This window comes from Canis lupus, chromosome 2 (genome assembly GCF_003254725.2).
Source record: "Canis lupus dingo isolate Sandy chromosome 2, ASM325472v2, whole genome shotgun sequence".
Classification (NCBI taxonomy): Eukaryota; Metazoa; Chordata; class Mammalia; order Carnivora; family Canidae; genus Canis; species Canis lupus.
The window spans coordinates 58,493,074-58,514,487 of NC_064244.1; the positions used below are offsets into that span (position 1 = coordinate 58,493,074).

The 21,414-nt window shown below is 44.1% G+C and overlaps 1 protein-coding gene across 2 annotated transcripts in view; it reads right to left on the minus strand.

Moving 5' to 3' along the window:
* GNAO1 (G protein subunit alpha o1) overlaps positions 1-8,865 on the minus strand; it is a 175,316-nt gene extending 166,451 nt beyond the window's left edge. The window contains exons 1-2 of one of the 2 annotated variants that reach the window (XM_025447555.3): positions 7,889-8,865; positions 7,645-7,687 (exon numbers count right to left, since the gene is read on the minus strand). In XM_025447555.3, the coding sequence (XP_025303340.1) occupies positions 7,645-7,687; positions 7,889-8,006 (161 nt within the window). In that variant the 5' untranslated portion in view covers positions 8,007-8,865. The remainder of the gene's footprint in view (positions 1-7,644; positions 7,688-7,888) is intronic. The other variant, XM_025447556.3, reaches the window with a different exon arrangement.
* Between the last annotated feature and the right edge of the window lie 12,549 nt (positions 8,866-21,414).

Consider the following 21,414-nt stretch of genomic DNA (forward strand, 5'->3'; position numbering starts at 1 on the left):
CGGATTGAAAATGCTGAATGCTACGATCCTCAAAGGTTTCAAATATTATTACTCGGGCTTATGTACAAATGAGTTTGAGTTCCTTGTGAACCTTATTTCTTTCTCTTTTCTTATCAAGCATTTATGAAGCACTTCCTATGTGCCAGACATTGGGCTCAGTGCTGTATTATGAGCAAAATCAAGTCACTGTCCCTGCTTTAGGGAGCCCTGGTAAGGAAGGGGCACCAAAACTAGCAAAGGAGACAGATCCATCACACACATAATTGATTGACAATATGTAACAATTATTAGTGCTCTGAGACCCTGAAGGCAGGTGACCCAGGGCTGATTTTATGGCATGGAGAAGCTGTCCCTACAAAGTAACAATCTTCCACAGAAAACCTATCAGTTGGCTATGACATAGAAAATCCAGGTAGATTCTTGGCTATGGAGTACTATTCTTACATACTCTTCCCCTTTTCTCTTTCCTCCTTCTTGGTTGAGAAATTAAGTGAGTAAGGGGACAAGTTCAGGGCATTGACTATTAGCCTTGGAGGATTTTATTTTACTTTAATTTTTTTTTGTGCTATGAAAAGCACAATGTTTTTCCTCTTCTCTGTAAAGAAAATTAGAACTAAAGATGGCTCAGCAGATAAAAGCTGTGGGCGGTAAATACTCCCACTATTCCCCCTTGCATTTCAGGCTTCTAGGTTTCTCTTTGCATTTACTGGATCTTAGATCTAGAAACCTGAAAGAGGCCTGAGAAATTCTGTGGTGAAAGCCCATATTCTAATTAAGAGATGAACAAACTGAGGCTCACAGGGGCTAACTGACCTGCTCAAAGTCAAATTAGAGAATGAGTCAAAATTAAAGCACAGTTCTCCCCATCCTCCCCTTTTACTGGTCTGCAAATCTCCCAACCGCTGGGATCTGAGGCACCTGAACTCAGGCAAGTTCCTTCACCTGCAGGCATCCCTGGTCGAGCCAGGCTGTCTCCATTTCTAAGGAGATTCTAAGAATCCTGGAAGCCACAGACAAACCACTTCTCCCTCTAGCATGTCACTGGGGCTCTCCTCCCAGAAACATCCTGTTTTTTACTAACAGGATACTTTCAGATCCTCCTCTTTGGTTTGAGAACCACATCTGCATGAAAAGTTTGGTTAGAGGTGGTTTCCTCAAAATGCCTTTCAGGACTATGACTTTTCTTGGCCGACAAAGCTTTGTGGTTGAGGTTGCTATTCTGCAATTATCTTGGCCTTCAAAGAGCTTTCATAGGTACCCCCTACCCCCGCAGGATGGAACCATAATTGATGCTTTTATGTTTAGAACCTCTTGCATCAAAGACCTCAAAGACCCTGAAAATGAAGGCAGTCCCCAATTCTATGGACCACTTGGAACAGGGAAGGAGTTGGGGGAAACAGAACCCCCAAAAAGGCAGGGGGAGAACCACTTGTCTTGACTCCTGGTCCAGTGCTCTTTCCCACAGTTTGTAACATCACTCCAGCCTCATGGACTGAAGCAGCTGCACCATCAAAAATGTCACATCAGTTATGACAACACAGTGAGTTATATAACTGGTGCTGCAGAGCAGGCAAGGGGAAGAAGCCACGAGCATGAACCACAGCACTCCAGTTCTGGCTCCCAAGGAAGATAAGGCCCACATACTTCAGAAGAGAACTCCATATGGGAAGGGAACACCCACTAATCAGTCAAAGGAATAAAAACTACAGCTGACATTTGTATAATGATTTCTAGAACACTGTTATAAGGGCATTTCATATACTACATTATTTACTGTTTGCAACAACCCTATTAGGTATTTTTATTATCAGCCCCATTTCACAGGCAAAGATACTGAGGTACAAAAAGTTAAGTAACTTGTTTAAGGTCACACACCTAGTTAGTGGCAGAGCTAAGATTTGAAGCCAGGTAACCTGGTTACAGAGTGCATGCTCTTAATCACCTCTCAATTTTAGAGATGCCAAATGGCTTCTCTAAAAAAGAAACTAGCTATTTTCTTGAACCGGTAACAGGCTGCTGCTCCTTCCTCTCCTTTCCCTCTATGCTAATGATGGATTTGCTGGACGGTTTCTTTTCTAACCAGTATTGTGTTTGAGCAAGAAGCACAGGATAAAATAAGAATGTGATGCAAATTTAAACAAATGCCTAGAATGGGGATCATTTGAGCACCATTAAGCTATTTATGGTGATGCAATCCATAAGGTAAAAGTACTCATAGTACCTGCTGTTCTTAAATTCATGTAGTATGGGTACACATACACACATTTTCTTTTGTCGACATCAAAAGTTGTTCTTTGCCAGTGTCAAGTTTGGGGGTAACCCTTTCCAATATGTTTTCTCACTTTGAAATCATCCCCTTCCCAGCTTGTCTTTTGTCTTTCAGATCACAATGTGGCTCTTATGATAAAGGTCTCTCTAGCTTCATAAGAAATGAGAGTCTGAAGACACCCTGGGAGATGGGGAACCCAGTCCCTGCATCCAGATGGACTGACCACATGTCAGAAAAACATTTAATATTCTGCTCACATTAAATCTCCAATGTTAACAGAAATAGGTACTGTGAGCAGCTGAAGAGCATGAGTGACCTGCCCTATCTTGAGCAGATGTGGCACACTGAGGAGCACACTATAATCTGGGGAGTTCCAAGTGTTAAAGAGACCAGACAGTACTCTGCCTCTGAGTACTGTGAATCTAATCTAGTCCCACACAGAGAGAACAGAAATTCCTTATTCCTTTAGAGCCATGTTGATCCTGAATGAAGCCTCATCCATTTAATCAGCTCAGGAACGACCCTTTCAACCAGCAGACAGGATCCAACAGGTAAGTGAGGTTCAAGGGTTCCATGGGCTGATTCCTGAGGAGATCAGGTGGACTGTTTGCTACTCTTCTGGCAGGAAGGTCTGTTGGTATTTACAGCTCAGTGAACAGTAAGCAGGGAGAAAGCACCATCCATCAGCAAAGGAGAACTCATCTGCTACTTGATCTGACATTCTGTTTGCGCTCACACAGTCTCCAGAGAGCAGGGTGCATCCATTTGAATAAACATGGAGACAGGAGGATGGGGGAAGGGTAAAGCAGGCAAAGAGATGATTGCAGAAATAACAAGTCCACAAATCTGAAAGAGTAGCTCTCCAGAGTGCTGCCTCCATGTGGGACCCTTTGGGGATGTGCAGGGAAACGCCCCTTTAGACGGCTGCACTTTTACAGGGCAATGGCTGCGGGTGGCCATTCCCTTCCGCTCATGACCACCACTTAGTAGGCACTGAACAGCGCAGCGTGCTGAATGAACACAAGCTCGCCATGAACCTAAGCCAAACAGGAGACACCCTACGTACAAAGGCTGGGTCAGCTGGGGGCGGAGGAAACCACCAGCTTTTGGCAGCAGGTGACTTCTTAAGACACCCTTCCCCCATAGGATGGGGTCTGTCCTCAAGAATCATAACCCACTGTAAGGGCTGGGATATTTGTAGGAGAAATGACATCTTCACCAGGCAAATCCTAGAATTTGGCACCAAACAGGCACCCTGGGAGTGCTCCATTTTACCGTGTCCTTTTACATATAAGGCCAGCAGCCTGCAGGCCACGCCTCATTGCCACCTTCTAACTCTATCTTCCTAAAAATCCATTTACTGCTCCAGAAACAGATAGCCTAGATGTGACATCACAGAAAAGTCAACACCTCAAATGAGGGCAAACTATGGTGCTTACAGCAACTCCACAAGTTCATTTCACATTTTCATCAGGCTAGCCCAAACAGTTTGTCACTGCTCAAAATGGGAAGTCACTTAAGTCGATAATCTGTTGCTTCCATACTTCATAAAATATAATTCTTCAAGAGGGCTCTTTGTAAGGGTTTTGGTAGTTAAATAAAATTAACACCTCCTTTAAAAATTTTGGTTAGTCTGAATAAAAGACTCCCACAGATTGCAAAAATGATGAGGCCATATCACAGGTAAGGTCACAGCCTCCTAACGAGCAGAATTATTTAAATACCACATATTAAAAAAGGTCACTGATTACTCATGGTGTGTGTAAAATTTTATTTGTGCTGTTTCAATTATTGTTGTTTATGTCTCAGTGCTGAAATATTTTGGATTGTCTGACACAGAGCTCCCAAAAGCGAGCTCATGATCACATATGCTAAGAAAAAAACACCCCAGCAAGCTATGTTCAAATGAAACTTTTAATAAAGTATTAAGAATCAGGCTTTTAAAAATGATGGTCTAATATGTGGCATCTGTTAAATGGACAGAGGTTTCCCACTATAACATGTATCAAGCAGAAGAATTTCAAAGGTCAGTTTTCCTGCATTTCTAGCCTGATGTGGGTGTTAACACTTTGTTCTAAGCAGCATATACGATCAGCCCCTTGTCATATAACTTCACTTACTGGGGCATATATGGAAGCCAATCATCATGCCACAACACAGATGAGAATATGAACTCAACGGAATGGCTCTTTGCTCTTCTGGAAACGCTGATTTAAAAGGGTCTGGAGATGTCTGAATATCAATATTCTTTCTCTTAATATAACAGGAGCTATTAAATCCGGGACCCCATTAGGAAATCATCAAGTTCTCACAGGGCAACCACCCATGGAGAACTCTCTAATTCCATCTACCTAAGTGAAATAAAGCAGCATCCAAATTAATTCATACATATGGCCTGATAGGTTGGTCACCAATCACACTGCATAGTCAAGTTCAAAACTGCCTTCTGTAAGTGCCGCCCACATTTTGGACCCTGCCCCACCCACAGTACAGATCTCCTGACTCAAGTGACTCTCGGTCAAGTGGCGATTGGGGAAAATCATCTCTGCAAGGGAGGACTCAAAAGAATTTGTCACTAGGATACAGTGACACCAATCCCACATTTTGTGGTTAATAAAACAAGTCCTGCATCCAGCTTGGCACAAGGCCCTGATCTGATTTATTTCAAGCCAAGCTGGAGGGCTCAAAGGAAAGGCTGCCATTCATGAATGCTTCAGGAGGACAGGATGCCAGGGTCCCTTGTGGCAAAATCTACATGGCCAGAAGTCTTTCTCACTGACCTTTTGAACAAACCTAACCTATTTTCTAAAGAGTTAGTATATTTAAAAATATATTTTAATAATTTTACCTACAAAAATCTCAGTTTTGCCCAACATTTTTCTTCAAAAATATATCCTGTGGGTGTAAGAAACATGGGGGGGGGGGAACAGGGAAAAGAGAAGATATGCTCTGATATCTCACACATCAAAGGCCTGCCCTTTTCCCCCTCCTCAGTGTAACTAAATATGAGCCACATAAGACTTTCCTGGGAAAAGCCTACTTACAGCCTTCATTTAAGATTTCCTGTCCCACTATATAATTAGGAATTTTCTTTCATTCTAAAATGGCACACCTATTTCCTCGGAGAGCTCAGCTCTCTTTGAATAAAAAAGGCGAGATACCCTTTGGGGGACTCAGTATATATTTTTAAACTTCTTATTAAATCAACCTAATTTATAGGGCATGTTCGGGAGAAGCAGGGAGGGAGCTGCCTTGGTGGATGCAAAGTTAATTTGCAGACTCCCCCACCCCCGCCCCCCACCCGCGACTTCCCTGAGCCTTCCCGAATGCCTTCGGCCCCCTCCGAAGAGGCTCGGTTCTCTCCGCCGGGGCCCCGACTCCGTTCCGAACACTGCCGAGTCCCTCCGAGCCCCGCGCCCAGTCCGCACCGAGCCGAGCGCCTCCGAGCTGAGCATCAGCGACTTTTCCGGCCTCAGCTGGGCGCTGTCCACCACTTGCAACGCCTGAAACCTCACTCAGCCCGGTGGCTGGGGCTTCTAGCCGGCTCCGAGGCCGCCACTGCAGATTACAGACTCCTGAAGTTTTGAAACATCCCCTTCTGGGAGAGAGGGGTGGCGCTGCCTGCATTTGCCGACCCGCAAGGGCTCCAGGCAGATGCAACATGCACCTTGTTGCAAAGAGCAATTCCCCAGGCCCCGCCTCCCCATCCATTTGGGCTGCACAAGCTCTAGAGGAGCCCCAGGCCAAATTACCCGTGGCTCAGAGGGGTGCAGCGAGCCGAGGGGGCCTCTGCAAAGCAAGCCCCAGGGAGCTCTCGAAGGAAAATAAGAATATGTCAAGCAGACGTGGGGAAATTGTCTCCGAGTCGCTATTCCCTACCATCATGGCGCCGCCTAGAACCCGCTTGTCATGCCTGTTACACATGCAAGATTTTTTTGCATCTTGGTTCTGAAACCGCAAGCATGTTTTGTCTCCCACCCACCTTTCCGCGAAAGGGGTTTTTATTTTCCATTGTTTTCCTACGGGATGCAATTACTTCAGCTATTCTGTCAAGTTGAAAAATAATCATTTTTGTTTACTGCACAGCAACCCCTAATTAGGAGCTGTGTGTGCACGAAGGTGTCACAGCAAAGCGACGTGGAATCCTCGCTAAACGGTCTTAACGTCCCGAACTGACAGGCCAACGGAAGCAGCAGGGCCAGGAGGCCCCGAGGGCGCACACCCCTTCCCCACAGGCCACCCCCTCCCAAGCAAAGCTGCCTGGTGGGCTCGCCAGGAATTGCGGAGTGGATGGGGCAAGAAGCAAGCTTCAAGAGTGGGAAGGAGGGGCGAGGCTCCTAACCGACAAAGTGTGGAAGGGAAGGAATATCCCATTTTGTTTTAATTTTCAACCATCACTCAAATCCACCCCCAGTTAATTAGGAGGCGAAACTGATATGTAAGGCAGAAGGGGGCGGCTGGCAAGTGGGGCCTGAAATCCGCATTGAGGGTAGATTTATAAGGAAGATGGCCTATGCAGAGTGTAAATAAATACATTGATAAAGGCCAGGGAGTGTCAGGAGAGCAAAGGCTTGGGGGGGGGGGCGACGAGGGGGGAAACAAGGGCTGGGCATTCAGCCTCAACCAGCATCCCCGTCCACCTCTGCCTTGGATACTGCTGTGCCAGTCATAATATCTGCTTGGAAGCCCACCTCTCCCCTACCACATACCCCTTCCCCTAACCCTAGTGCTTCTCTGAAGGGGGGGGGGGGGGGTAGAAACCACAACCTCCCAATTCAGCACCAAATCCATGAACAGCAGACACTTGATCCTCCACCCCAGTCTAGGGCTGGGTCCCTTCCATGTTTTAGCCAAGTTCAAAATCACTGCCCCAGGAGAAGAGCAGGGGCAAGTGGGATTATGGATGTGGAATGGGTGGTGGTGGTGGTGGTGGTGGTGGTGGTGGTGGTGGTGGAGGGAGGGAGGAGAGAGAAATACAGAATGAAACAGACAATAATGGAGGTAGTGATACACCCAAGGAGCAAGAGTAATGATTAGAATCATGCCAATAGTGTGATGTTCTGATCAATATGGCGGACACTGTCATTCATACAAACTACAGGCGCTCCACTTCCCTCCCTCCCCCCCCCCTGCAAAAAAAAAAAAAAAAAAAAGAAAAACCACCCACCCGGGAGTTGGGGTGGAGGACCCAGAACCAACGTAGGGCGTGGGGGAGGGGAATCAAATCCAGGTGTGTGTGTGTGTGTGTGTGTGTGTGTGCGCGCGCGCGCATGAATCAGAAACCAGGCCTGGAGAGCAATGTGGAATGAGCAAGATAATACAAATGACAAAAAATTATTAATAAAAGTACAAATCCCAATGCCACAGGGACTTACTTCATCTGCTTCACAATGGTGCTTTTTCCTGATTCTCCAGCCCCTGTTGGGACAGACCGGGGGAAAAACTGGTGAGTGTCAGCTTAGGGGAACGGAGGGGGGGGGAGGGTGGGTAAGGCATGCGAGAGGGTGGACCGAACCGGGGGACCAGGTCTCCCCAGGCACGAGCAGGGTGGGAGAGCGGGCGGAGGCGGGTGCGGAGTGTTCGGGGTCGCGAGATGGGGGTGGCAGCCCCGGTCCTTACCCAGCAGGAGTAATTTCACGTCTTTGGCGGCGCTGATGCCATCCTCTTTGAGGTTTTTCTCAATCGCCTTGCTCCGCTCGAGGGCGGCTCTCTCCTCTGCGCTCAGAGTACATCCCATGGTGGCCCCTTCCCTGCCACAGCCCGCACGACTCGGCTGGCACGGCTCCCCGGCTCGGCGCGCCCCCCACCCCCCCAGAGAGCAGAGCCTGGGCTCAGTGGGGAAAAAAAAAAAAAAAAAACCAAAAACAAAACAACAACAACAACAAAAAAACCACGATATCCTTCCCTTGGCTGAAAACAAAAATGTCGGGAAACCAGAACCCCCCAAAAAGACAGCCGCGGACAAGATCCCAGCAGCGGAGACTGGCGGCAGCTGGCGGGCTCTAGGGGTGTCGAGGCGAAGGTGGCCGGGGTCTGGGGCTCCGGGGCCGAGGGAGGAGGCGCCCGCGGTCCGAGGAGGCGCGGGCTGCAGGCACTGAGGCTTGTGCACGACCCAAAATAAATAAAATAATAGTTGAGGCAGGAGCCGCAGCCGGAGCCGGAGCCGGAGCCGGCGGAGGGTGGGGTGGGGGGCAGGGTGGGTCCTCCTGCCGCTGCTGCCGGAGGAGGAGGAGGCGGCGGCGGCGGCGGCGGCGGCGGCGGCGGCGCGGGGTGTGGAGGGAGCGAGTGAGGGGGTGCTGCTAGTGCATGTGCATCGCGGGTCCTCAGCCGTCGGTGCGTCCGCGGCGCCTTCGCCGACCCCCGCGCGCAGGGCAGGGCTGGGCAGGGGGCCGGGCCGGGCCGGGGGGCAGGTCTCTAGCGGGAGGCGGCGTCGCTGTCTCCCAAAGCTCGCATCGCTCGGTGGAGCCTACGGGAGAGGGAGAGGAGCGCGAGGGAGCCGCGGGCAGCTGGCAGCTCGAGGGGGGAGAGAGAGAGAGACGCGGGGAGGCTGGAGGGAGGGGAGGAAAAAAATGAAGGGAGAGCCAGCGAGCGCGCGCGCCACAGCCCGGGCGGGGGAGGGGGCGAGCGCAGCGCGCGAGTGCGCCAGCGGCTCTGCGCACCCCGCACCGCAAGCCGCCCGCTGACGTCAGCAGGGCCGCGCGCCGGGCCCCCGGGACGGGGGGGGGGGGGGGGGGGGGCGGGGGAGGCGCGCGCCGGGGCCCGCGTCAGTCGGCGGCGGCGCGCGTGCGCGCGCGGCGCGACCTCCCCTCTCCCGGCGGCCCCCGGCCCGCGGCTCCGCGAAGTGGGCGCGTGCGGAGCCTGGCGGGGCGGAGCCTGGGGCCGGGCGCGCGCCGGGGCGTCCCTCCCTCCCCGCCGCCGCCGCCGCCGCCCCCGCCCCCGCCCCCGCCCCGCGTGCGCGCGGGCTGCGCGGACCTCCTGGTCAATGGAGCGCCGCCGGCAGGTGGGCCCCCCAGCTCGCGCCCCGCGCTGCCTCCTCGGTTCTCCCGCCTCCGCTCCATCTTGGCTCCGGCCGCTCTGCTTCTTGGTCACTTTCCAGGCGCCGGGGCCGCGGCAGCCGGGACCCAGGTGACCTCAGCGAACGTCGCCGGCGGCGTGGGGGCAGCTGCTGAGTGCCCGCTTGCTGCGACCCAACCCACCCAACCCACCCAACCCACAGGCATTAACTGAGCACCTAGTATGTGGGAGAGGAAGCCGTGAGAGAGGGACGACAGGAGGAGCCAGAGCCGGGCCTGGAGTCCGGGAGCCCGTGCCCCCCGGGGCCATCGCGGCGCCTGCTCCGGGATCCCGGCCGCGGCTGTGGGCGCGGGCCGCGGGGCCCACCCCGGGAGCGCGGCGTCGGGAGGCACAGGCTTACTCGCAACCCAGAGTTTAAAACGGCTTTTACTCATTCTGCAACGATTTAGCTCGTTTGAAGTCTTGAATTCCCTCGTCCTGCCCCTTCCCCCAAACACAAATACGTAAAATGAATTTTAAGTAGATTTTTGGTGAGAAAACAGATTTCTTTTCTTCCTTTCATCAGTTTTTAAAAACACTTTCTCCCCATCTCTTTTTCAAATAAAGACCCAGAAACCCGGGTCGATTACTTCACATACAGCTAATCAAAGACCGAGGAAACACGTACACATTTGCCAAAAACCAGGCATGTTCTGGGTGGTCCCTGGGATTTTGAAGAAACTAGTTCTCACTGCACAAAATGGTTTTACAGTGAGTACAGACAGCCCCAGGGGCCCTCCTAGAGAAAGGGGCCAATGGGAAAGGTTGCTTGCGGATAGGGCAGGCAAGAGGCCAGTGGAAAACGTTTTTTTTTTTTTTCTAACAGTTGGGCACTTCTGTGGCTCTAAAAGCAAACTTGTTTGTTTCATTTCAACAATAGAAAAGAGCACTCCTGTTTTAGAAACGTCACCCAGCATAAAAATATATTTGCAATGGGGATGTGGGGTGGGGGAAACGAAGTTAAGGCCCACCCAGAAAAAAAAAAAAAAATTCTTTCCCTTGAATTTTTTAATGTGTTGTCTCTTTCTATAAATAGCTATGTCAAAGGTTGTATGTAATACAATTTGAATATTTAAATTTGAATCACATTTTATGTATTCTAGGAAACGGACAAAGGACTGGTAAAGAATCTGTTTTATAAAATAAATAACGTCTTCACTATCTCCCTGCTCTGACCCCCTAGCCTCCTTTTGATGTGTCTCTGGGGAGGGAAACTTACGGGATAAATCTGGTTTGCTTAAAATCAGTATGTCACCAAAAATTACCCTTCCAGATCCAAAACACAGCTTTGGCACTCAATATTCTATACAATCTATTGTTTCCTCTACAGCCTGCTAGGATGATCATGCAGATCTATCTGATACAGGGAGAAATTCAGCAACTTCACCCAGATTCAGTTTTCCCCACAAGGCTGCATCTGAAAGACCAAAGAGGTAAGAATATAACCACTTCTTTGAAGATGTTGGGTCAATCTTACATTTGGATCCTCTTTCATGTCAAGTCATTTTTAAGATTTTAGGCTGTTGGAATTGTGGCTTGTATGGTTAAATCAAACTATCCTTGCTTTTTGTTATATTTATTCCTTCTCGGTATCATACCTAGTATGGTGAAGGCACAGACCTGTTTTTTTGTGTGTGTTCTTCACTCAGTACTTTTTTTTTTTTTTAAGATTTTATTTATTTATTCATGAGAGACCCAGTGAGAGAGTCAGAGACACAGGCAGAGGGAGAAGCAGGCTCCCATAGGGAGCCTGATGCGGAACTCAAATCCAGGACCCCGGGATCATGACCTGAGCCAAAGGCAGATGCTTAACCACTGAGCCACCAGGCGTCCCTTCACTTAGTACTTATTAAGCACCTATCTACCATTTAGACAGGCACTATAGTAGATAGGCACTATAGATGTTGTATTTCAGGTCTGTCTCCCTGTCTTCTTTTTCTGGGTCATTTTGCACCTTTATAACTGGGCTTCATAAAACTAATTATAACCCACTTCATCTGTATAATGCTTTACAGCTCACTGGGTGCTTTTGTAAAATTTACCTCTTAGGATCCTCCCATGTAAACCTCAGTTAGACACTGTGATATGGGGAGTGTCACTGCAGAACAGAAAGAGCTGGAACTATGAATCCAGATCAGCCTGGGTATCCATTTTACAGTTGAGGAAACTGAGCCTCTGACGGGGCAAATAACTTGTTCAAGGTTAGGCCATCATTAAGTAATAAACAGAGCTCCTTTTATAGGTTTGCAGACTATTCAGGCGAAAAACGTCGTGTAAATATATAAAGCATACTTTCTAGACTCTGAGAATGCTCATAGCCCCAGAACCCACATATATCTGCACTCCTCAAAGGAAATGAGGATGGGAACATCCCTGTTCTCTGAGTTGTTAGTAAGTAGATAATACCACAAGTGTTTAATTTGTCCACAATTAATTCCTGTGGGAATGGAGAAATTACAATCCTAACATCGAGAGTGATCAAGGACAGATTCCATTTGCTTTTATTTTGTATGATCCTCAGAATTGTGTTTCTCTGGTTATTGTTTTGGTTGGAGAATCATGCGCATTTACTGTACCCTCAGTCAACTATCTCCCTTGCCATATACACACACTCTTCATCATATTTTAAGTTTGAAAAGTAGGGAATTAGAATGTTGCATATACTCTCTACAAGGGACAACAGCAAAAGCCTATGTTAAGTTGCCTTTTTTACTACATGTGGCTCCTAATCCTAGAAGACAGTAATTTATGATAAACACAAGATTCCCCAGTTCTGAATTATAGAATGTGGGCTCTGATTAGATGAGCTGAATTTCCCTACTTTTTCCCATTTGTGATTACTTTAATTAAATATGCATGCATTGACAATATACTGTGTTTAATATATTGGTTTGGATTCAAAGGAAAGTTTAGGTAGGCATAAGCTTGGATTCTTGAAATCCTGGGAATTTTTTTTTCAAAACCATTCACATCAGAATTAGCTGGGGTGCTACTTAAAAATTCAATTACCCGTCTTACTTCTACCAAGTCAAACTCTTGGGCAATCTGCATCAATAGCTACTCCCCAGATGATATTTATGTACACAAAGTGCTAGATATTATACATTATACAGAATCTGTATGTGCCAATTAATTCTGTCAGGAGTTTACTTTTTTAAAGTTCAAATACCTCACGTTTATGAATTCAACTTTATGTTTACTAGTTTTTTATATTTTTTGTCAAAGGAAAATATAATGAAATTTGCTATTCCTTATGAACACCATTGTCATGGGAAGAAAATAGACTAACATGTAGTGCACGAACTAAATGAATCCATACTAAATGTCAAGTGAGTTAGGCATTTTAGGGAGAATGTAGATCACTAGAGCTTTTAAAATTCCCCAGTAAGGGTTTCTATTCATCTATTATGAAATTAATGGCTCACAATCTAACCTAGTGGTCAAGATAATTTAGAAAAATGTCTGAGTCGGGCTAAGAGATGACTTAGTGTTTTCTGATATATCTGGCATTAACGAAGGAAGATGCTGATCAAATTTTTGTTTATGGCCCTAGAAGACAAGCTCCCCCCCCCTCCCCCCCCCCCGCATTCAGTCCATATTCAACACTTTTCTGACTGGTATTATTTTGAGCACATCTCTCAGACCTACCAGAGTAGTGGTTCTCAAATGTTGAATGGTGCTAAGAATTACTTGGGATGCTTTAAAAGATGTGGATTCCTGGGTCCCATCCCTAAACTTTCTGAGTCAGCAAGTCTGAGACAGGGCCTGGAAATGTTCGTTTTTACAATCATACCTTTCCCCCTCAGTGATACTGGTACAATTTGGGAAACACATCATTGGAAACACATCAACCCCTTTGAGGTGAGGGGGTTGTCTTACCACTTGGTGTATGTCCCAAAAGGTCAAGCATGGCCCACTGTCCACAGGTCATCAGTTTTAATACTCATAAACTACATTCATCTATCTATAGGCCAGGGTTAAATCAGATCATTTACCAAAGTTCTCCCCAGCTCTGAGACTTTTTGATTTTTCAATCTAATAGAAATTTTGTGACTTGATGATTTGAGAAGATTTTTAAGATTGAGTAAGTTAAAAAAGGTAGTGGCTTGTTTTCAAGTAAGGTTCTGGAAACTGAAATGATACTGATTTTTAATAAACAAATGGGAGATTTATTGGCATTTGGTGAGAAGAGAGCATATGTCAAATATTTTTGAAGTCCCCATCAGAAAATTCTTTGCTAAGTTTTGTGTCTCTTTTGTTATTTTGTTGAGTTCATGAAAAAAAGTAGTTTCTTTATTTATAATTGTTAGGAATAAAGATGCCAAGGGAAGAAATAAAGGTTTCGTGTGTTTTTAAATGAAGGGACTTGCATGAAGGAGCAGATTAAGACTTGTAGGTAATTGAATTGAGCTCTTAAGTTATTGAAATTCATTATGTGGTCACTCTTAAGAACATTATTTGTTGAGCATACTTTGATGGTTCAAGAACCCCAAAGAGGGTGTGCTTTCTGAGTTTTCTCAATTTAGGATAGCAAGAGAATCCCCCCCACGGATGCATTTGGCTGAGACTGAGTGGAAAGTTTGAGGGGATAGGACTAGTGCTTTCACATTGGTAAGATTGACCAAGAGCTGAAATTGAAGTTAGAAGTTTGGCTTAATATGAAGGCATCACCTACCAGCCTGTGGTAGGTGTTAGAATTTTCTTGGAAAAAATTTTTCTTTAGAAATCAAGATTCTTTTTGTTATGATGGGAATAATAGTACTTTTCAAACTCCCTTGGCTGAAGCTGACAGATAAGATTAGCAGGTATGTATTCGTAAAGTATTTATTTAATAATTACTAAGTCCTCCAGAAGACAGGAGATTTCCTGACATGAAAGTTTCTTGCATTATTTATCATATTTTCTTTCTCCATAGAGCCTTTCATGCGTGTAGCTCCAACACGTTTTAGACATTATCTCATTGTCTTCTATAAGCTTCAAGGTCCAAGGAATTATCAACACATTGCTCTATACAAATAGAAATGTTTTTCTTTGTTCCTGTCAGTTGTATTTGTGAAAGCAAAAAGTAGGTGAATCTTATCTGAATCCAGTTAATTCCAGTTTGAACTGGCTGTTAACAAGTATGACTAGGGGGACAGGATGGGAGGCATTAACTAATTCAAACTTATTAGAAGTGGGTTGAGGGTAGAAGTAGGTTGACTAGACTGATTTAATTTTGTGACCTGTCTGTATCCTCTACATGTGATTTGGGGGTGTTCCCAGAGTCTGCCAAAATACCAAGAACATGCTGTTCCAGTGGGATAACATCATCTTAAGTTGAGCCGATGTTTGTGCATGCTATCTATTCTCCAAAGGCCTGAAAAATCCTGACCTCTGTGATAGAGAAAAAACATTTTAATGAAATTCCTATGTGTGTAACGGGGGCACATCTATAAAATTGAAGAAGGCAATTTAGAGAGAGACACATTTTTAACCAGACACCTATCCCATAGGACTTTTAGTTAAAATCATTCGGAGCTAGAAGTAGAAAGAAGAGAACTGAACTGATTTTCCTCTCAAGCTGTCTCTGTCGCTACATCTTCTCATGGCCATCATAGCTTTTGGAGAGAGCTAAGAGGAGAGGAAAGAAAAAGAAGGAGGATGATTCTGAATTAATTTTATCCATTATAAATTAAAACCAGTGCTGTTCTGAAAGACCAAAGAGAAGACATACAGATTTCAGTAAAAACACTGAATGTAGTACTTTAAAATGACCAAAATTATTGAGGTGGATGCCTAAAAGCAATCTTAAAAAAAAAAAAAATCAATGGTGTGATCTCGGATTCAGAGGTGGATGAATGGGGCTTGAAAAGAGTTGGTCAGTTTGATCATCCTTTCTTTTGATTCTACTACCTCTGCTTTTTCTAGGAAAGAAGTGACACCAGTCATTTCTCCTGCAAGAAAATAATGAGAAGAATGACATTTGGCCCATTCTTGCCTTGCTAGTGTGCCAGTGTGTGTGTGCACCATGTGCCAGATTCTGTGCTAGATGCCAGGAGTAAACTGTATAATACAACACACATGGCTCTCTGGCATCATGGTACACATAGTCTCTGATCTTTGAATCATACCATCTCTCATACATTATTTGATTTGATCCTTTTAACAACTTTGAAATAGCCAAGATTTCTATTTACATTTCATGCATAATGAAGTTAAGCTTAGAGAAGTTCAAGTGATTTACTGAAGATCAGCTGATAAATTTTGCGATCAGGATGGTCACCCTAATTTTCTACATTCTAAGACAGTGGCCTTCCTGCTACTTCATGCTACTTCCCCGAGATCCGAGCTTCAAAGATTATATCTAAGTTGCTCTTTGAAATAGCAGCTTGGCTAATTGTATTATTCACGTTTTTGTTAGTTCTTACCTTACTCAATAATCTTCCCTTGCATTAGCAGATATTATTGATCATCATAAATGGACTTTATCTAAGCAATTTGTGATCCCATGATATTTATTCCAATAAATGATTCCTAGCTCTTAATACAGAATAAATTATTTTTATAACACACAATTATTAGAATGCTCTCCATGTTTTGTGACACCTCCCCCAAAGAAAACAGCTAGAAATGCAGAGTAGTTGATGTACAGCTGTTAAAGGAAGATATTAGAAAGCTTTAGTTCCAGTAGACTTGGACAAATAATAAATGAAAGTAATTTTGAAAACTAAAAGGAAGTGACATCAAGAAAGGCAGCAGAGTGGAAAGAACACTGGACTGAGAATCAAGAGACAGAAGATTTGGTCTTGGTTCAGCCAACTTTGGGACATTCAGTTCTTTTTTCCAGGCCTTCATTTCCTTAATCACAGAATTGAATTTCAGGCACCTGCTGTATTCTACATACATAATTCTAAATCTGAGTTAAGTGGACAGAGATCCTGGAGAGTGACATTGGGGAGACTATAGGAGGCAGAGCAACATTGGCCCCACCAATGGAGCATAGTGAGAAAATGTTACAAATCCATTCAGTCCTTGAATCTGAATCCGTCTATTCTACTTTTGAGGGGATCCCTGGGTGGCTCAGTGGTTTAGTGCCTGCCTTTGGCCCAGGGCGCAATCCTAGAGTCCCGGGATCGAGTCCCACATTGGGCTCCTGGCATGGAGCCTGCTTCTCCCTCCTCCTGTGTCTCTGCCTCTCTCTCTCTCTGTCTATCATAAATAAATAAATAAATAAATAAATAAATAAATAAATAAATAAATAAATAAATCTTATTCTACTTTTGAAATGATTCCCTTTCCTCTTTTCCTCCCTTCAGATCAAGAATGACTCTTCCATAGCTCTTACAGCATTTGCTTTAGAAATAGGACACTTTTGTAAACAAAACAAGCCAGTATTATGAAAGAACCATAGCTCGACTTTGATTTTTCAACGTAGGAATGACACCACTCTTAGATATACTGGAATTTTTTTTTTTTTTAACGCACATCATGAAGAGGTTTTCTCCAGATTGCCTCATATTCCTTTCAGCACAGCAGGCAGATAATGGCTCATAATCACCACCCAATTGATTTTGAGCATATTTCTTTGTGGGTGAATGGGATGAGTGGGGAACATCCCACAGGGCTGGAGACGGATAGCCAAGGGAATCCTATAGATCCCCGGAGTGAGACAGCTAGTAGTTAAGTAACCAAAGGGGCAGAAAAGCTTGAAGGGTCCAGCCTTCTCTCAACACCCTCTACTAGATCTGTTCAGCCTTACCATTTTGATTTTCTCTGGCATTGACTCTAACAGTTCTCCCAATGCTTCACTTACTTCCCACACTCCCAGAGTACATCTGCCAGATTAGTAAGCACTCTATTAGAGACTACTAGTTGCTCCCTGCCTGTTTGCTGAGTTTCATGGAGGGAATAGAGGAATTCGGCATATACTTTCACAACTTTAGAGATACCAAGCACTAAGCTTGAAAGAACCAAGGATTTACAGGTTCAACTAATAGTGAGATAAAAATTAAAGTGTTTCTTTCCCTGCAAAAGTAATCTGCTATTTTAAAGAAAAGTGAATTGAACAGAGAATATCTGGGTTCTGTACCCTGGATTGACTAGGCTGTGACATTTCAGAATTTCTTGGGAGTGAGGACAACTTACTATTGGCTCCAAGATCCAGTTACCCCTTGTTCCCCTTAGGAAGCTATTCTATTTAGGACTCAACCTCCTTTACAGCTGGCTGTCTGCATTATAACTACTGAGAAGAACCACTATAACCCCCATGACAACATCCTGAGGCTTACGTCCGAAACAGAATTCAAGTAGGGAATGGGAAGTTGGGTCAGATAGGTCCTTTGCAGTCAGTCCTTGCTCCCTGAGGCAAGCTAACTCTTGTAATGGGTCCTGGACTGATCCATGCTGTGACCAAGGAAATCCAAGAGCCCCTAGATGTGCTTTTTGGTGGCTAAGCATTAAATTAGTCTCTGTGCTGGTCCTTCTTTGAGCCAGCCCTGGCCCAACAGAACAGCCTCTCACCTTGGTCCTTGTGACTGGTTCCAGTAATAGGCTCTTTTAGGTTCTTTCTGGCCCAGCTTCGGTTTTGGAATTCTACTTTGATCCCTTCAACTTTGTAGAAATTAGAATGCAATTATTAAACCTAAGTCTGCATGACTTACTACAAAGCTGCCACATCTCTGAAGTCCATCATCTATCTGTTTGAAATTTTACCTATTGCTAATCCTCAACTCCTAACACCTCTCTCCATTTTTGGTCTCCATCTGTTGACATTGTAGGGCCTTCCTCCCACTCCCATAATGGTCTACATGAACTATCTGCTTACTGCCAAATTCCCTTGACACCATGTCTTGCCTTCATATTTGGAGTTTTTCCTTTTGGTGTTCATTGAATGAATCTGCTACCCTGTCCAATTTTAGTGGTATTGTCCAGAGTCATTATCAAACTTTATTGTGCATTAAAATCACCAAAAGTGATTATTGAAAGTGCAGGTTCTGGGGCTTCACCCTTAGAAATTGTGATTTAGTTATTCTGAAACAGGGCTTAGAATCCTGCATTTAAACATATATCTCTAAATAATTTTGAGTACAAAAACCGCACTTCGACAAACTTGGTCTAGTCTCTGGACCTTGATTATTCCTTAGGCTCATCCCATCACCAACCAAATCTGACTTTGACAGATCATGAGAAAATCACTTTTCCATGAGCATTTTCTGAATATCACAATCGTTGTATTTTAGAATATTATTTTTGTTTATATTTTTCTGTTTACTGGGAACTTTACAGAGGTTCTAATTCCTACCTCTTAAATGGCTAGTAAGTCATTTAAACATACTACAATTTAAAGAGTTCAGATTCTGGTTTATGCTTTGGGCTCTGACTTCTCTGTGGTGAAGATAGCTAGGTGTCTAAGAAGTGTGTGAATCAATGTCTCTATCAGCAGCCTGCATTTTAGGACAGTGGAAGAATGTGTCTTCCTCTTCTTGGGTCTGGATTCATGCTTAAATATTGCCTTCATCAGTGTATGACATTATAGGAGTATCATAAGTTCATGTATAGATTGGCATAAAAATTAAAGAGCTGGACACAGGAGCCCTGGAGACAGAGGAGTTCAAGTGCAAGAGAACTTCTCTGTTATAGGGTTGTGGCTTATTGAGGCCCACGCTGGTCCAGATGCAATATTCCTCAGATTCAGTTAAACATTTTTGAAAAGAATACTTCAAAGGGCTTGTTGTGTACCTTCTACTCCATTATATCAGGTATGTGAAAATGCACTCCCAGTGATGTAGAAAAAGTTCTGAGTCATTTGGGACCCCCAGGGGACATCAAGAAACCCAGAGCAAGAGTTCCGTTTCTGGTCAAGATGGAGTAAACAGTATTTGCCTGTTTATCCTCCCTCTTGGAACAACTAGAAAAAAAAAAAAAAAAACAGACAAAATACATGAGAATGTATTTCAAGACCTTAGACATCAAGCAGTAAAGGACACTGATTCCTGAAAGACAGGAAACAAATGAGATGACCCTATGATTGCCACAGTTTACTGCCTTAAGGGAATTTTCAGTCTGTGGTACAGGGAGGGAGAATCCAGGTGGAGTTCAGCAGACTCCTGGGTTGAGCAGATGGAATTGAGAAACCAAAATGACCAAGGAAGCTAGAGTTATCATTACAGAGTTCTGGAGGGGAAAGATCTGCACACAGAAAGAACTCTGGATATCTGCAGAGTCCTTCTTAAATATTCAGGTTGGTAATTGGCACATGCATGTGAGGAAACTGCCTAAGACTGGGAAGGAACCATCAGAGACGATTAGAGGGAGCAGTGGCAGCACTCACACAGGTCCAATAATAAGGCCTGTCCTTCTTGTTGGCTAGACCAGGACATTTCACAATTCATGGAGTATTTGAGAGAACTCAGAAGGATATTGTTTCAGTAGTGGAGAATAATCAGTTTCAGGCTAAATGTCACATTGATCCTACCCAACAAGAAAGATCCAAAATGATCAAACTGTTTCCAAGGAACTTTATTGTTATGAAACAAAACTCAAGAATATTTTTACAAAAATGGGGATCCCTGGATGGTTCAGTGGTTTAGTGCCTGCTTTTGGCCCAGGGTGTGCTCCTGGAGACCTGGGATCGAGTCCTGCATCAGGCTCCCTGCATGGAGCCTGCTTCTCTCTCTGCCTGTGTCTCTGCCTCTCTCTCTCTCTCTCCCTTTGTCTCTCATGAATAAATAAATAAAATCTTTAAAAAAAAGTACAAAAATACCCAGTACCTAACAAGGTAATACTCAGAATGTCTGACATCCAAATAAATATTACATGCATTCAAATAAGCAAGAAAATCTGACCCATAATATGGAGGGCAAGCCATTAAGCAAAAGGAAATTAGAACTCACACAGATATTAGAATTAGCAAAGACCATAAAAGTTATTTAACTGCTTCTTATCTTGAAGTAGGGCTTAGAATGTTTTTTAGTAATAAAAATTAAATGTCTAGAGATGAAAATTATAATGTCTTAGGTAAAAAATAAACTAGATGGGATTTATACCATATTAGATATTAAAGAAAAAAAATTCATGAACTTAATAATATAAAATAGAAACTATTCAAATGAAACACACAGAGAAAGAAGAATTAAAATTTGAGGCAGACATAAATCATACATTATCAATAATTATATTAAATATAAATGGACTAAATTCTCCAAGTAAAAGGCAGAAATAAGACCCAACTATATGATGTTTACAAGAGATACACTTTAGTTTCAAAGACACAAATGCATTACAAATAAGAGGATGGAAAAAAAGATATACCATGCAAATAGTACCAAAAGAGAGCTTAGTGGCTACATTTATATCAGACAAAATAGATTTTTAAGACAAAAATTGTTAGTAGAAACATATTTTATAATGATGCAAGGAAGATTTAATAATAACATTTGGGTATAAAACAATTACAAACATATATGCACTTAATAGTGCCTCAAAATATGTGGAACGAAAATGGACAGAATTGGGACACCGGCTGGCTCAGCAGTTAAGCATCTGCCTCCAGCCCAGGGATTGATCCTGGAGTCCCGAGATCAAGTCCCACATCAGGCTCCCTGCCTGGGGCCTGCTTCTCCCTCTGCCAATGTCTCTGCCTCTCTCTCTCTCTCTCTCATGAATAAATAAAATCTTTTAAAAAATGGATAGAATTGAAGGGAAAAATAGACAATTTAGTAATAATGGTTGGACACTTTGTTATCCAACTCTCAATAATGAATGAACAATTATGCAGAAGATCAGCAAGGAAATAGAGGATTTGCACAGCATATAAGTCAACCAGGCCTAACAGGGATCTATAGAATACTCCACCCCAAAACAGCAAGATTCGCATTCTTCTCAAGCCCACATGAAATGTTCTCCAGGCTATATCAATGTTAGGCCATGAAACAAGCCTCAAACTTAAAAAGATTAAGTAAAAAAGAGCATCCCTAACCACAATGGAATTAAATTAGAAACTAATAACAGAAATAAATTTGGAAAATTAACAAATATGTTGAAAGTAACATATTCCTAAGTAGAGAAATTAGGAAATATTTTAAAATAAATGAATGTGAAAACAACATGCCGGC